This window comes from Saxophila tyrrhenica (genome assembly GCF_035928015.1).
Source record: "Saxophila tyrrhenica strain CCFEE 5935 chromosome Unknown scaffold_11, whole genome shotgun sequence".
Taxonomy (NCBI): domain Eukaryota; kingdom Fungi; phylum Ascomycota; class Dothideomycetes; order Mycosphaerellales; family Extremaceae; genus Saxophila; species Saxophila tyrrhenica.
The window spans coordinates 56,440-71,032 of NW_027041743.1; the positions used below are offsets into that span (position 1 = coordinate 56,440).

The 14,593-nt window shown below is 55.3% G+C and overlaps 5 protein-coding genes across 5 annotated transcripts; 4 read left to right on the forward strand and 1 right to left on the reverse strand.

Moving 5' to 3' along the window:
* Positions 1 to 596: 596 nt before the first annotated feature.
* LTR77_007052 (uncharacterized protein) lies at positions 597 to 5,677 on the forward strand (the record flags this gene model as incomplete). The annotated part of the gene is made up of 2 exons (XM_064804289.1): positions 597 to 835; positions 880 to 5,677. 2 exons carry the CDS (start codon positions 597 to 599, stop codon positions 5,675 to 5,677), a joined length of 5,037 nt encoding a protein of 1,678 aa, XP_064657059.1.
* A 398-nt stretch (positions 5,678 to 6,075) lies between these two features.
* On the reverse strand, positions 6,076 to 7,332 carry AZF1 (DNA-binding transcription factor; the record flags this gene model as incomplete). Its single annotated transcript, XM_064804290.1, has 1 exon — positions 6,076 to 7,332. The coding sequence occupies one exon, from the start codon at positions 7,330 to 7,332 to the stop codon at positions 6,076 to 6,078; it is 1,257 nt and encodes a 418-aa protein (XP_064657060.1).
* A 1,818-nt stretch (positions 7,333 to 9,150) lies between these two features.
* LTR77_007054 (uncharacterized protein) lies at positions 9,151 to 9,918 on the forward strand (the record flags this gene model as incomplete). The annotated part of the gene is made up of 3 exons (XM_064804291.1): positions 9,151 to 9,616; positions 9,670 to 9,765; positions 9,815 to 9,918. 3 exons carry the CDS (start codon positions 9,151 to 9,153, stop codon positions 9,916 to 9,918), a joined length of 666 nt encoding a protein of 221 aa, XP_064657061.1.
* An 823-nt stretch (positions 9,919 to 10,741) lies between these two features.
* On the forward strand, positions 10,742 to 12,979 carry TUP1 (general transcription repressor; the record flags this gene model as incomplete). The annotated part of the gene is made up of 6 exons (XM_064804292.1): positions 10,742 to 10,871; positions 11,060 to 11,141; positions 11,190 to 11,503; positions 11,582 to 12,159; positions 12,217 to 12,808; positions 12,864 to 12,979. 6 exons carry the CDS (start codon positions 10,742 to 10,744, stop codon positions 12,977 to 12,979), a joined length of 1,812 nt encoding a protein of 603 aa, XP_064657062.1.
* Positions 12,980 to 13,511: 532 nt separating this feature from the next.
* LTR77_007056 (uncharacterized protein) lies at positions 13,512 to 14,363 on the forward strand (the record flags this gene model as incomplete). The annotated part of the gene is made up of 1 exon (XM_064804293.1): positions 13,512 to 14,363. The coding sequence occupies one exon, from the start codon at positions 13,512 to 13,514 to the stop codon at positions 14,361 to 14,363; it is 852 nt and encodes a 283-aa protein (XP_064657063.1).
* Positions 14,364 to 14,593: the final 230 nt, after the last annotated feature.

Genomic DNA, 14,593 nt, shown 5'->3' on the forward strand with positions numbered 1-14,593 from the left:
GTCCAGCTGGACGCGCCCGGTGCGGGTACGGTGCTGCCAGCCTTGTTCCATTAGGCTGAGGAGGTGCTTTCGAGTACGCCGTCGTCGACGATACACTGACAAGTCCGGTATGCTGACCACGGGAAACTCGAGACCAAGGGCTGCAAATCCTTACCCATATCTCTGGGAACATCTCCATCCCCATCAAGCGGGTGACAGTGAAAAGGGCCGCAGAGGCAGGATACTGCGCGGATTGGAGCGGACTCCAGTCCGGTCTCGTGGCCCTTTTCACTGTCGCCCGCTTGCCTGACATCGGCGGAAATACAGTAGCTCTCAGTACCGATGCGAGGTTCCGATCTTGCGCAGCCAAGCAAGTCCAGTGTTTTAAATGCCTTGCAAGTGAGCGCCAGCCGCGCGCTCGATGGTCGACTGCTGAAGTCGAGAGCGACGCCTTGACCGTTCCATATACTCTCCTCGTCGCAGCGCTGGTCGAATCCAAAGGGTCGTTGATCCAGCCACGAGTCACGGTACGAGATGCAAGACTGAACGGGCCGCTCCCAAGCTTCGAGCGATGTGGGTATGAGTTGCAAACGTGCGCCTTCAAAGTCCTTGCAGCCATGCTGATTCTGGGTTTGTATAGCCTTCCCTACAAGACAATTACCGTTCCCAGCCCTCTCATCCCTTCCGCGGGTACGCTGATCGAAACGTTGGTGATGAGGATGAGCACAGTGAAGATTTGGGGCTTGGGTGGTCGAGCAGCCGGCGGAGTCGCGGGCAACATCTTCCATCGAACCATGCCCTTCGCCGCGAGACTCTACACTCCCAAGGTCCGTCATCATCGTCCTACACAGGAAATGTGAGCATACCTCATCACCCTCCTACCGGCGGCGCAGCGCGCAGACGATCTCAAGTACCCGAGGGAAGGACGGATCCTGTTGGGCTTACGGTGCTACATGAGCCTAAGGATGTGCCAATTGCGGACCTAGTCTTCGTGCATAGTTTAGGAGGAGGCAGTTTCCGCAGCTGGACGAAGGATGACAGGCCAGATGCTCTATGGCCTCTCACTTGGCTTTCTACAGAAAGCTTGATTGAGTCCGCTCGGATAACCACCTACGGCTACAGCGCATATACATCTGCTTCGGATCCTGACCGTCTGCTTGATATATCCGGCTTCGCAAAGGACCTCCTAGCAAAGCTGCGCTTCGGCCATGGTCGAGAGGACAGATCTCTGGACGCGGGAGGCGTGCCAATCATTTTCGTATCGCATTCCTTGGGAGGACTAATCGCCAAGAAGGCATATCTTTTGGCTGTCTCTGATTCCACGTCGACCTACCGGCAGATCGCACAAGCTACTTCGGCCTTCGTCTTCTTCTCGACACCCCATCAAGCGCTCGACGAAGGTTCTGTGGTCCATGACATACTTCTGGCCTGCGTGGCAGGATGGCGATCTTACCAAACTGATACAGTCAAGAGGCATCTGCCGGCTCTCAACGATACCAATGAGAAATTCAGAGACATGGCCTCGCCTCTGAGCATCTACTCGTTCTACGAACGTCCTCTCACGCGTTACTACTCTGAATCTGAGCCGTATGTTCTCCCCCAAGACTTGGCGATCCTTGATCATCCAAGTGAAACCTCGATACCATTGGATTCCGATCACCTTTCGATGACAAAATATGGCTCACGCACGGATCCAAACTACCAGAGCGTCCGTGGTGCACTTCGCTTCCTTGTTGAGAAGTTGAATTCACGCAGAAGAGCCGCTTTTCCTGATAACACTGCAAGTCAAATGGAAGAAGTCAGCCGGCTGCTTCGCGGCTTCGAGGCTCCGCAGGACGATCTACAGTCTTTCTCTGATAGGCGCATTTCAGGCTCATGCGAGTGGGTTCTCCATCACCCGACTATGCACTCGTTCCTTACCCACGACTTCTCTCAGCCACAGCTGCTGTGGTGCCACGGAAAGCTAGGCAGTGGCAAATCCGTTACTGCGACGTATCTAATAGAGCATCTTCAGGCCGATGACCAAGCCTGCGCGTATTACTATTTCGGCTCTGGACAGCAAGTCAAGAACAACTTGAATCGGTTCTTGTCAACTATTGCTTTGCAGCTTGCCCAGCAGATACCAGAGTACCGCCGGAAACTCTGCACCCTCGCGGCAGAGTCGATCGACGTTGGGAGAAATAGCCACAAGATGCTTTGGAAAAAGTTGTTCATCTCAACGCTGGTCAGATGCAGCTCAAGGGTACCCTTCTACATCGTGATCGACGGATTGGATGAATTTGCACAAACGAAGGAGCTTCTTCAGAAAATGCTGATTGAGCTCGAAGGTGCACAGGTACCCCTACGCCTATTACTTTTCAGTCGGCCAACACCAGAGATAAGCGTGTCAATTGAGCGACTGTCGAAGCGTGTTGGTGTGCAACGTCTAGCCTTGGATAACAATGCTGAGGATCTGGAGTTGTATGTTCGGGATGAAATGGATGTCATGATGGGCGACGATGACTTCAAAGAGGAGACAGTGAATCGTATCCTTGCGAAAGCTAACGGGAACTTCCTGTGGGCTCATCTTGTCGTGCAGGAAATCTTGACCTGCCAAATGGAAGAACAGGTGGAACAAGCGTTGAGGCAAGTGCCTAGCGAACTTATTCCTCTGTACAAGCGCATGGACACTCGACTTTCGGACATGTGCCGCTCGCGCCCCCAAGATCAAAGATTGGGTCACGCGATAATCATCTGGACAGCTTGTGCGCGACGACCACTTCACTTGGACGAGCTCGAGATCGCTCTGGAGCACGAATTTCCAAGGATCTTGGATATGGGCCAAACGATACAAAAGCTCTGTGGCGAATTCGTTTCCGTTGACAAAAAAGGGCATGCTCAAATGATGCACCCCTCCGCCAGGGAGTTCTTGATATCGCACACGGAGCTAAGCTACTACGTCGACGTTCGAAAGGCACATCACAGCCTGTTCACGAGATGTGTGCACGCTCTCGCATCTCCAAGACGGGACTACAGTAACCACAAAGACGCCACACGAGCTTTCCAGCTCTACGCGGCATCGTCTTGGCCATTCCATCTGAACCAGAGCTCAGATCATGAAGACCAGCAGTCCCTTCTTTCGATTTCGAATCTTATTGCCAGCCGTGCAATACTGGATTGGATGGTGATGCTAGTGCAAGCTGGCAACCTCCGCGCATTGGTCGATGCATCGAAGGCGTTGAGCTACCTCCTCAAGACGGTTGAGAAAGCGGACCGGGATCGTAGTCCCATGGAGCATCGACTACAAGCCATTGATCATGTACAGTGCTGGGCGCAAGATCTGATCCGTGTGGTGGGCAAGTTTGGCGGTCAAATCATCGACCAACCGAAGACTGTGTATCGATTGTTGCCGGCGTTCTGCCCGCAGCAGTCTATCTTGCACAGACAATTTTGCACTGGACCTCCGCACCATGCGAGCAGACAAGACTTGCCCTTGCTTATCCGCGGCAAGCTCAGCCATGTTTGGGACGACTGTTTCGCCAAGTTCCCAATCGCTGGTGATTCTTTACCAAGCGCTGTCTTGAGTCTTGATCGCTACTTCGCCATCTTGACTAAGGACGATGGCACGGTTCATCTCTACTATTCGACCACATGCGAAGCCGCTCGTCGGCTCTGCCATGGAGACCATGTCCTAACGTTCTGCGTTGACCCTTCGATTACGCGCATCGCAACATGCGGGTTCCACAAAACAATGGTATGGGGTATCGAAAGTGGGAGACTGCTCTTCAGTGTGGAAAACCCAGATCACGCGAAGGCCCTGGCAATCAGCTTTCAACGCGGAGACCGCGGAGAGGAGACGCTACTCACCTTCTCGGACGACAGGACCGTTCGGACTTGCTCACTCGAGGCAATGCGGATCGAATGGCAACGTCTCAGACCCAGTCTTGATAGTGAAGTGACACATCCTCACGAAGTGAACGCTCCGCACAATGCTCAGTTTAGTCCTGATGGACTCTACCTCGCGATATCCTTTCGAGGCGCTAGTCCGGCTGTTTGGTATCTGGGAGACTCCGTTCCGCGATTCGTTGCACATTTTGACGAGCGTTCCCGCGGAAGCTCGATCCATCTACACGAACACACCAGGGTTATCTATATCCAGGCTTTCGCGTGGAATCCTCTCACAGGCCATCTACTTGGGACCTATTACGGCGGCGGAGTCTTCAAGTGGCATCCGCGCGATAGAGACTTTGCAATTGATGACTCTAAATGTGAGTCCATCAAGTGCTCAGCGGACGGCAAACTTTTCATTACCGGAAGCAGCGATGGGGCCTTGCGTATATGGGATTTTGAGCATTTCACGCCCATCTACCAGCTACGGTACCCACTACACATTGAAGACCTTGACCTCGCTCGGAGCGAAGCACGTATCTACGATCTAAGGGAGCAGTACTGCAACATCTGGGAGCCTACCAGCCTGCTGAAAGCTCTAGAGAGCGACGATGTCACAAGCGACACTCAGAGCAGCGACATGCCTTCGTTCGTTGCAGAATCTGTTGGAGAGCAGGAAAATTTCGAGCCAATAACCGCTCTCGCATCGCTAGGTTCTGCTGATTTGTATGTCAAAGGGGACGACGCGGGACAAATCTCTATCTGTGACTTTGACGGAGTAGCAGTTGCAGAGACCCCAGCAAGTCCAATGAGCATCGAACAGCTCTCATGGTGTGGAGCTGCACAGCTGCTGGCCAGCGTCGACTTAGGGCGGGAAATTGTGGTCAGAAAGCTTGAGTCCTTTCCCGCGGAGGACCGGTGGCACAAAGAGACTGCGGTGGTGCAGACCTATTCTGAATGGGACGAGGTTCATCAGATTGAATTACAGCTCTCCGGTGAACGGCTGCTGGTTGTGACCCCCGATGCCTTGAAAGTTCACACCGTTCGGGAGAGCAGCGCGCCTGTTGTGATACCTGTGGTACACGCGAAACGGTGGATTACACACCCGACAGACGACAACCTCGTCCTGGGGTTTGGTCCCCATCAGGTCACATCGCTCCCCTGGGACGATCCTTTGAACGCATCCTCGCTGGTGTATCGGCCTTCTGCGCAGAATGGAATGGATTCGGCAGCTGAAGCGATGGCTTCCCTACGACTGCCAAATCCGAGACGGCCTTCCCAAGCGTACCCTGCAAGTCCTTCGGAGATCAATCAGACAGCTCACAAAGTCTTCATATCGCCAAGCACGGACTTGGCTATGGTTGAGCTCTTCGAAACCACAAAGCAGACCCGGCGGCGGGCTGCATGTCTACTAATGGAGACGAAGCACTTTTCCAAGAAGACCACAGAAACCTCCATACCAGTCTGCTCACTTCCGTCCGACCTTACGGACAACCTGTACATCTCATTGGGGTTTGTCAACGCGGAGAGTCAAGCGACCGCCAATCATCGAGGCTCTTTTGCCGAGCACCGCAGGTCCAGTGTCCGACGACAATACAACCTCAGCACATTCGTGTTCGTGGATAGGAATTTCTGGGTCTGCACTTCAGACGTCGGGTTTCCACAAGAGCAGAACGTGGCTATCCGAAAGCATTTCCCATTACCACGAGACTGGCAGAATGCTGAGTGTCTGGATATGGCAACGGTAACGGAAACTGGAAACATCTTGTGTCCTCGCAATGGAAATGTGGCGGTGGTGTCCAACGGATTGATAGAGGAGTATGATGCCTAATGCGGTGGTTTGGGAAATCTTTCTGCACACGACCACCTGCTCGCATATCTGTTAGCGTACGCGGCCTTTTGAGCATGTGGCTTGCGGCTTGGTTGAGGTCTTTCACAGCTTGATACCCCATGAGTTTTAGATCTCATATAGTCTATCTTTGCAATTAGGGAGATGCTTGTTTATCACAGACTGCTGAAGACATGTTGATCCAGCTGTGCAATTCAGAATGCTCGCCTGGCTGGAAGCCATCTTCATGGGCTTCAGAGATTGATTGACATAGCAAAGATATCTACAACGGGTATCACAGGCGCCATTAGTGAGCACGAGCTCCATTCACTTCGTCCACATCGCCAGTCATCGGAATTCTAGATTCGGATGATTCCATCACAAGCCCATGCAAAGCCAGTTCATCCACTCCCAGAAGAACTAGCAATGCTGTCCCTCCTTTGCGCCAGCCCAGACGACCTACCACTGATCTTCCTATCCTTCCCCCGTCCCTTAATCCCCTTGTTACAATTCTTATACAAACCCCCAAAATACTCCCACAACTCCTTCTCCCACGTCTGCACGACATCCCCATCCCTCAGATTCTCAAACCGCTCTTTCAGCCGGCGTATCGTCTCCACATGGAATTTGTTCTGATGCGACTTCAGATTCCCCAGCTGCGTGAACTGCTTATTGCAATCGTCGAGTTTGCAGAGGAAAGGCTTCTGCCCGCCGTGGATGATCTTGTGGGCGCGGACGTTGCCGTGTTGCGCGAACATCTTGCCGCAGGTGTTGCATTTGTACGGGCGTTCGCCGGTGTGTCGGCGCTCGTGGGTCTTGAGGTTGCCGAGTTGGCTGAAGCGTTGGCCGCAGGAGGGCTCGGAGCAGAGGAAGGGTTTGACGCCTGTGTGGGCTCGGGTGTGGATTTCGAGGTGTGTTTTTTGGTAGAAGGATTTGTCGCAGCCCGGGAGGTTGCAGAAGTATCGTTTCGATCGTGGATTGGTGGTTCGGGATTTGGGTGTTGGCTTGTGGTCTTTCGAATCTGACTTCGACTGGATGGCCCGCATAAGTGTATCGATCTCGGTGGAGAAGACGGCCGGCTTGCTTTCGTCCGAGGCTTCAGATGAGCTCCGCGAGGATGGCGAGTCCACATCAAAGACAAGCGGAGGAGGCTGTAAGGGCGAAGGCTCCTCCATCTTGATGTATGGCTCAGAGTCTAAGCTTGAGCTAGTATCAGCACGCAGCAGGTTGGCTGGCATGGCTCCGAACGACTGCGCCGGAGCAGCCCAAGACAACGAGCCAAAGTTGGCTCCATTGAAAGTTGTGGATAGATCGTAGGGGTTCGTGAAGGCGTTGTTGAGGCCACTCGCAGATCCGTCGACGGCAGCAAGGTTCACGAAGCCATCGTTAGCTGCTAATGGTTGCTGCGGCGTTTGTGCTGGCTGGGTCTGCGCTTGATGTTGCTGTTGCGACTGCGTTCGTAGCTGAGAGGGATATTGCTGTTGCGTCCGCTGATATGTTTGCACTGACTCATGTCCTGGTGTGGTGTTCAAAGGGTTCGGCCGAAAGTTCAGATTGAATAATTCTGTCATGTCGGCGGTTTGGTATTGCGCTTGGCTGAATCTGCGCTGGAGTAGGCTGCTCGGATGGTGAGCAGGTAGTGTTGTAGTCATGTCCATGAGAGCGACCGTATCCGACTTTCGACGACTGGCTGTAGTGAAGAGTATCGATTTCCTTCCCGTCTGATGTCCCGGCTCGTCGGACGTGAGATGGGTACTGCAGGGCGGCGTCCACAACAATGTAAATATGTACAAGGAAGAAGAAAAGTAACACAACGTGTATAGCAAGAGAGGAACAGAGAAAGAGAGATCGAGTAGCGCGGCCGCGCAGACCTACCTGTGTATTTCCGTTGACATACAAGATCACCAACACCGTTCTCTGCTATCTGCTCCACGTCAAATGACGAAAGGCAATCGTCCCACCGCCCACTCGGTACCGTGCAGAGTGGGCATCGAATAAGGCTAAGATGATGTGGCGCAACCCCATATTAGCAGGCGAGAGAGTCCCAGAGTACCGTAAAGAGATCGAGATGGACGCGGGATAAGAAGGCGACAGCAGCAGATTTGGGGGAAGGAATGTGATGTGAGCGTGCAGCGGCTCTGCGGGACAAGGCCGGCACCAGGATTGAGTCGACCTATCCGAGTGGGCGGTAAAGATCGACTATAAGCGTTGTAGACAAGCGTGCATGATCTGCTCGTTTCGTGGGTCACGCTGCGACGGGATGAAGCCATAGCGTGAGCTCTGAAGCGAAGATTTTGAGGCCCGTGGCTGAGCTATCGTGAGCGAATATTTGTGATAGGAGCAAGCCGCATAGATAGTGCGTGGACAAGAGCAGTCCCTCATGCGGGGAGCGGCCCTGAGCTTTCGTTAAGCAGGGTGGCTCGGGGTGGGCATGGTCATGGTGGGATGGATGGGCAAACAACAGTCCCACTGCTCCGGCGCGGGTAAAGCTGGGTCCAAAGATCAGGGCAGCGATATCCGTATCTCTCCCAAGACAAACCAGTGTAGTTGGAGGTTAGTGCAGATCGAGGATATCTGAGGATCGCCCCCCTTCAACCCGGCCATCCTCGGTCTTCCAGCCCGATTGCCCGGCTCTCATTTTGCGATGTAACCCAGCTGTGACATCCCGCTGGACCTTGTCGAGACGCTGTAGAAGGCCAAGGCAGGATTCGCCTGCGCCGTCGAGACAGTCAATGTAGCCAATGGCAGTCGGCTACCTTGCCCATCCTCCAACTGCCATCATCCCACCCACCGCTCGAGCGGCTCTCGCTTGCCTGCGGGGCTTGCAGAAAAGTCGAAAGGCAAATTGCCGCCAGCGTACAAATCCGCATCGAGGAACGAATGCTGTTGTCGCTGGCTGGGAGCCGGCTGAATGCGTTGTTTCGATTGGTTATCAGAGTTTGGAATATGTGTCCTCGGGTCGTGGACAGTGCTGATGGCGACGAGGCCTGCTGTCCATCTCATCGTCTCGCCAGCCTCCGATGTCAGCGTGGGCGGCGGCGACGAGGTCACATCGCGCTGCGTCAGAGACGTCCAGCAGACATATCTGCTGTCAGTTAGATTGCTCAAGAAAATTGGGATGCTTGGGGTTTGTTGCTGTCAAGAGCTTCGGCAGGTGGAGGTGAATTGACTCGGCACGTGGCAACCAATGTTGACTTTGACAAAATAACGTGATTTCTTTTCAGCCTTACAACTGGCTACATACAACAGAACTCAATCGCGTCCCTAGCTACCGTTGGAGACTCGAACCACAGTATCACAGATTGACATATTCGGAGCGTAGGTGCAACGTCCTTGCAACATCCCTTCAGACACCGCCAAATCTCTTATCTCGACCTTCTACTCCTTCAAACGACTCTTAATTTGTACCTGGTTGACCGAGTTGCAAGCGGGCAGTAGCTCTCTGACCATTAATCCGGCAAGCAAATATACGCAGCATGCCACCATCACGCCAACCAGCCGACCCCTTCTCCTCCCAACCACCACTGCAACCCACAACGTCCAATTCAACGTCCCTCCGCAGCCAAACCTCTCAACACAGCCTCCGCTCCAACGCAAGCTCCGCCTCGACCCGTCCACGCCAACCCAACAACCTCTTCGCGCCGTCGCTATCCCGCCGCCCAACCAGCAGAGCCACCCCGCGCGTCGACGACGAGGTCCTGGCAGACTCAGACTCCGAGCAGGACCTTCCAGTCCAGACTCGCCAGCGGCAACTACGCAGAACACGGCATGGGTCGCCGGAAGGGAAGCAGAACAGACAAAAACCGAAGCAAGAGGACGAGCTGGAGTTCGTAAACAGGCAGCCGGACGGGAGCTATTTGCTAGGTGTGAGCGGATATGGAGAGGCTACAGCTGTGCCGCAGATAGGACAGTTGCAGACGGAGGACGAAGCTGATCAGGCTGGTGGGTATTGATGATGCAGCAGTGTTTACGATGTCAAGCTGACTCCGATGCAGAACTTGATGCGCACTATGTGTCTGTAGCGAGGCAGTACTTTAGCTCTGGCGCTGCGCTGGGGGAGAGGAGTGGTAGCAAGAAGCATGAGGAGGCTGGTAAGTTCTGAGCGAAGTATAGCCTACGCGGTAGCTGACGACGTCTTAGACTTCGAGCAATTACGACTACCCATGATGATGCGGCTAAGAGAACAGGTCATGCAGCAGCTGGAGGAGGAGAGGTGGCGGTATGAGCCCCTCGACAGGTTCTGATGGGATGCTTAGGTCGGCATTAGGCGACATAAAATGGACCCGATCATGGCCAACAACACGTATGATCATGATCAGTCACACGTCTGATAGGAACGCTGTGCGACCTTGTCATTCCGCCGATCGGCCAGCGTGCTTGTGCTGCGTGCTACCAGCATTGCGGTTCGTCGATTACGTGGTCGCACACAGCACTCCTCTTGTACCTCCCCACACATCACGCCACCCTGGTTCGGTACGGTCGACAGAAGTGTGGTTGGCGCTACTGGAACCGCCGGATGAACTGTGTGGAGAGCGTGGCTTACCAGGGATGGTTGGGGGAATGAATGAAGGATCGGAGAACGAATACCTCAGCACAGCATAGACCGAATGAAAGCCCAAGGCAACGAATGTCTCGACAATCAAGCGCAACGGTCAATTCGTAAAATAGCACAGAAACATTAGGAGGTTGAGGTTGTTGAAAGACCAAGAGCACGAGTCAGGGCAGAAACAAGCTTTGTGGTGCTTCTACCGTGCATTAGCGCACCCGCCGTTGACTCCACTCCATCAAGGCGAAGCTCTCAATCGCGGCGCTGAACCGAGATTCTCATGTCCTCCACCATCGCCGGCTGTTCCTCCATACCACTATCACTGCCTTGCCTTGCTATACCGTCGTCGTCGCTGCCACCGCACAGCTCATGCGACTGAATCTACTTGCATCGTGAAAAGCAGAAGATACGCCCAGAAGAAGTAGCTTGACCACAGCCTCGAGGCCGTCGCAAGCGGGCGCAACAACGGTGGGAAGGCCGCCCGGTACCACTCGATCCCGCGCGCCAACGACGACGACACAATGTATCGCGGCATGCCGCCAGGAGGGCCGGGGCAGCCGGCGCCCGAGACCAGACTGGCCGAGCTGCTGGAGCAAGTGAGGAGGGAGTTTGAACAGCAGGCTGCTTTGAGGAGCGAGACCGATCACCAGAGTACGTTATCCCTTGGGCAGACCCGATCTACAAGTAGCAACAGGAGGGTGCGACATGGCACAAGGGAGCTTGGGCTGTGCGACTCCTTTGACCATGGGCAGACGCACGGTCTTAGCTGTCTTGCTTGCTATTCTACCACCATCTCTATAAGTTGGCTGCCAGACCTCGCTGACCTTGTATTGTCGCAGTGAACGAGCAGTATCGGGAGGTCGAACTCATTAACGGCAAGATCTACCAGCTTCAGCAAACACACGTGACGATGAAGAAGCAGTAAGTCTCCAGAGGTTCATACACCCGGAGAAGGCTGACGTCCTGCAGGTACGAAGAAGAGCTGGCCCGCCTTCGTCACGAGCTCGAGCAACGCGGAGGTGCACCACCTGGCGCGCACGCCGGTCCGTCGCAGCCTCCACCACCGGCCATCGGCCATGGCCCAGCCAACCTCTTTCAAGGCATCATGACTGGCGCTGGCGGTCAAGGCGGACCTGGTCTCGCTCCGCCACCCCAGGATCAGCAGGGCGCGCCCGGCATGCCCGGACACATGCAAGGTCAAGCACCGCCAGGTCTCAATGTGCCGCCAGGCCCTCCTCATAACCCTTTCGGATACAACCAGCCGCAAGGACCAGGCATCAATGGTATGTCGACTTCATTCTCCTAGATCCCAGTGCGTTCCAGAATCTAACAGCCCCGCTGATCAAGACCGTCCGCGATAGGCTACGGTCCGCAGGTGCCTCAATCCACCGCCTCTCCAGGCCCAGGTAACGCTCTCCTTGGCGGTGGTCGCCTCGGCGGACCCGCCACCACTCCTCAACAAATTCAAGCCAACCCTTATGCAGGCTCGCCCGCGATGGGTCGCCCGACTCCTCCACCAGGCCAAGCCGCGCGGTTTGCGCCCGACTTCCAGTACTCTCAAGCCGAGATTGAACGCATCGGCAATACCCTGTCCGACTACGATCTCGATAAACTTCCTCCACATCTCAAGCGGCAAGGCGAGGACTGGCATGCTGTCTTCAATCCCAACCACCGTGTGCCACGCCGTCTCGATGTCGAGCTCGTGCACAACCTTGCGCATCAGAGCGTCGTGTGCTGTGTTCGCTTCAGCCATGACGGACGTCATGTCGCGACTGGTTGCAATCGTAGCGCGCAGATCTTCGATGTTGTGACTGGCCAGGAGATCTGCCACCTGCGAGATACCAACACGAACCAGGACGGTGACTTGTACATCAGGAGCGTGTGCTTCAGTCCGGACGGCAAGTACCTGGCGACAGGTGCCGAGGACAAGATCATCAGAGTAAGTCCATTGAACCCCAATTCTATGGTGTGCCGCTGCTTACTTTGTGTGTGACAGGTCTGGGACATCCAGCAGCGGATCATCCGCTACCAATTCACTGGCCACGAGCAGGACATCTACTCTCTTGACTTCGCCCCGGATGGCCGTCGCATCGCCTCTGGCTCTGGCGACCGCACTATCCGCATCTGGGATCTCCAGGAGAACAAGTGCGTTGTCGAACTTCACATCGATGACGGCGTTACCACCGTCGCCATGTCTCCAGACAATCGCTTCGTCGCTGCCGGTTCCCTGGACAAGAATGTCCGCATTTGGGACGTGCAGACGGGTACTCCTGTCGAACGCACAGAAGGCGAGCAGGGCCACAAGGATAGCGTCTACTCCGTCGCATTCAGTCCGAGGGGAACTCACCTCGTGTCTGGTAGCTTGGACAAGACTATCAGGATGTGGAAGTTGAACAGCCACTTTGATGGGCGTGCGAGGTCTGGCGAGTGCGTCAGGATCTTCGAGGGACACAAGGACTTCGTCCTGAGTGTGGCGCTCACGCCGGACGGCAACTGGGTCATGAGCGGTAGCAAGGATCGTGGCGTGCAGTTCTGGGATCCGGAGACTGGGCATGCGCAGTTGATGTTGCAGGGACACAAGAACTCTGGTGAGTATCGATGTGGAAAACGGACAGAGCGACTCAAGGCTAATTCTGAATGCAGTGATCTCCGTCGCACCCTCTCCAATCCGCGACGGCAACGGTGGGCTCTTCGCCACCGGCTCAGGCGACCTCAAGGCGCGGATATGGCGGTACACCGAGTACAGGCAAGGCCCGTAGGAGGAGCCTGCACAGTCGTGAGAGAATAGCCATGAGCTGCGCGGTCAGACGTACTCTCAGGGTCGGCGCAGGGAAAGCACTTATTATTTGATGAGCGGATTCGGGGTTGTGCTTGCGGATCGGTTTGCTCGTGGTTGGGAATTTTCGGATCAGTCATGTCACTACGGGTGATGGACAGCCTGAATTATGTGACGACCCGCGGGTGCTGGAATGGTTTTGTGAGCGTGGGAAGTTGTCATTAGTGGATAGGTCTATACCGTGTAGCTTTTTAGGTGGTCCAGGCGCGATTGAACTCCATCCTCTTCACTCCATCCTTTATTAAAATACCCGCACGTATACTCCAAGCTTCCCACCGACCACCCGATTCATTGCTCTGCGCCACTTTGCTTGAGCGAACAACACCCATTCATAAAGGTTGGTTGGGCCGGCGATAGGACGTGGTACCGCTTCGACATCGACAGCACCTCTTCCGGTCCATCCACCTACATATTCCAACCAAGAATTACCACCGCCCATTGCGGCAGCGCACAAGATGGAGACCTTTCACCGCCTCGCCGGCATGACCGAAACGCACAACAACCAAAGCGAACACCCCTCCTACCCCATCCCCGAACCACCGCCCATCCCCGACTCCGAAACCGCCTCCCAATACGCCGCCTCCACCCACGGCTCCCGCGTCTCCCTCCCCCTCAACCGCCGCGCCTCTCGCAAATCCATCCGCTCCACCAAGTCCGGCAAGAGCCAAAACGGCGGCATCCGCCCTCCAACCACCCACCCTCCCCTCCCGACCACCCAACCGCAACCAGCACAACCCCGAATCTCCCAAGACAGCGCCGGCAGCAGCAGCGAAGAGTTCGCCTGGGGCCCCTCACACCCATGCTTCCCACACCCGAACCCACACTGCTCCCCAGACAGCCCGGAAGCGCAAAGCACCCGCGTCATCCGCGTGCGCCGCGACTGGCTGCAAGCCGGCGATCTATACCCGCAATACGCGAACCTCTACCCGGAGATCCTCGACCCGCTCGTCACGGACGAGGACTTCCGCTTCCTGATCTCCTCGCTCAACGCGCGGTTGAAGGAGGTTTTCAACCCGCACACTACCCGCGCGTGGCTGGATAGTGTGATGGGGGTAGCGACGGGGTTTGTGTGGGATGATTTGGGGCTGACGGGGGCGAAGAGGGGGGTGAGGGAGTTGGAGAGGTGGGTGGAGAGGTGGAATGCGGAGAAGGAGAGGGAGGGGAAGGAGGTGAGGGTTGTGCAGCTGAGGAAGACGGGGTTTATGACATTGGATTTTGTGGTGCCGGATCCGGGGATTGATGTGGTTGATGAGGGTGGTGAGGGAGGAGAGGAGGAGATGGTGGGTGGGATTGGGCCTGCTGAGTAGGGCTGGCGGGCCTATGTTAAGGAGTTTCTATCTCGCGTTGGTTGAATCTCTGAGCGAGCGAGGCGTACGGAGTTTTGGAACATTATATCGCAAGCCAGGAAGCCGCTTGACTAGGCTCGAGTCGACTGACGGTAGTCATATCCATCGATACCGTTATCTGCATGATCTGCACGGAACAACACGAGCATCTTCCAGCACGGCCCTGAGCCAGTTTATCAAGCATGATGAGG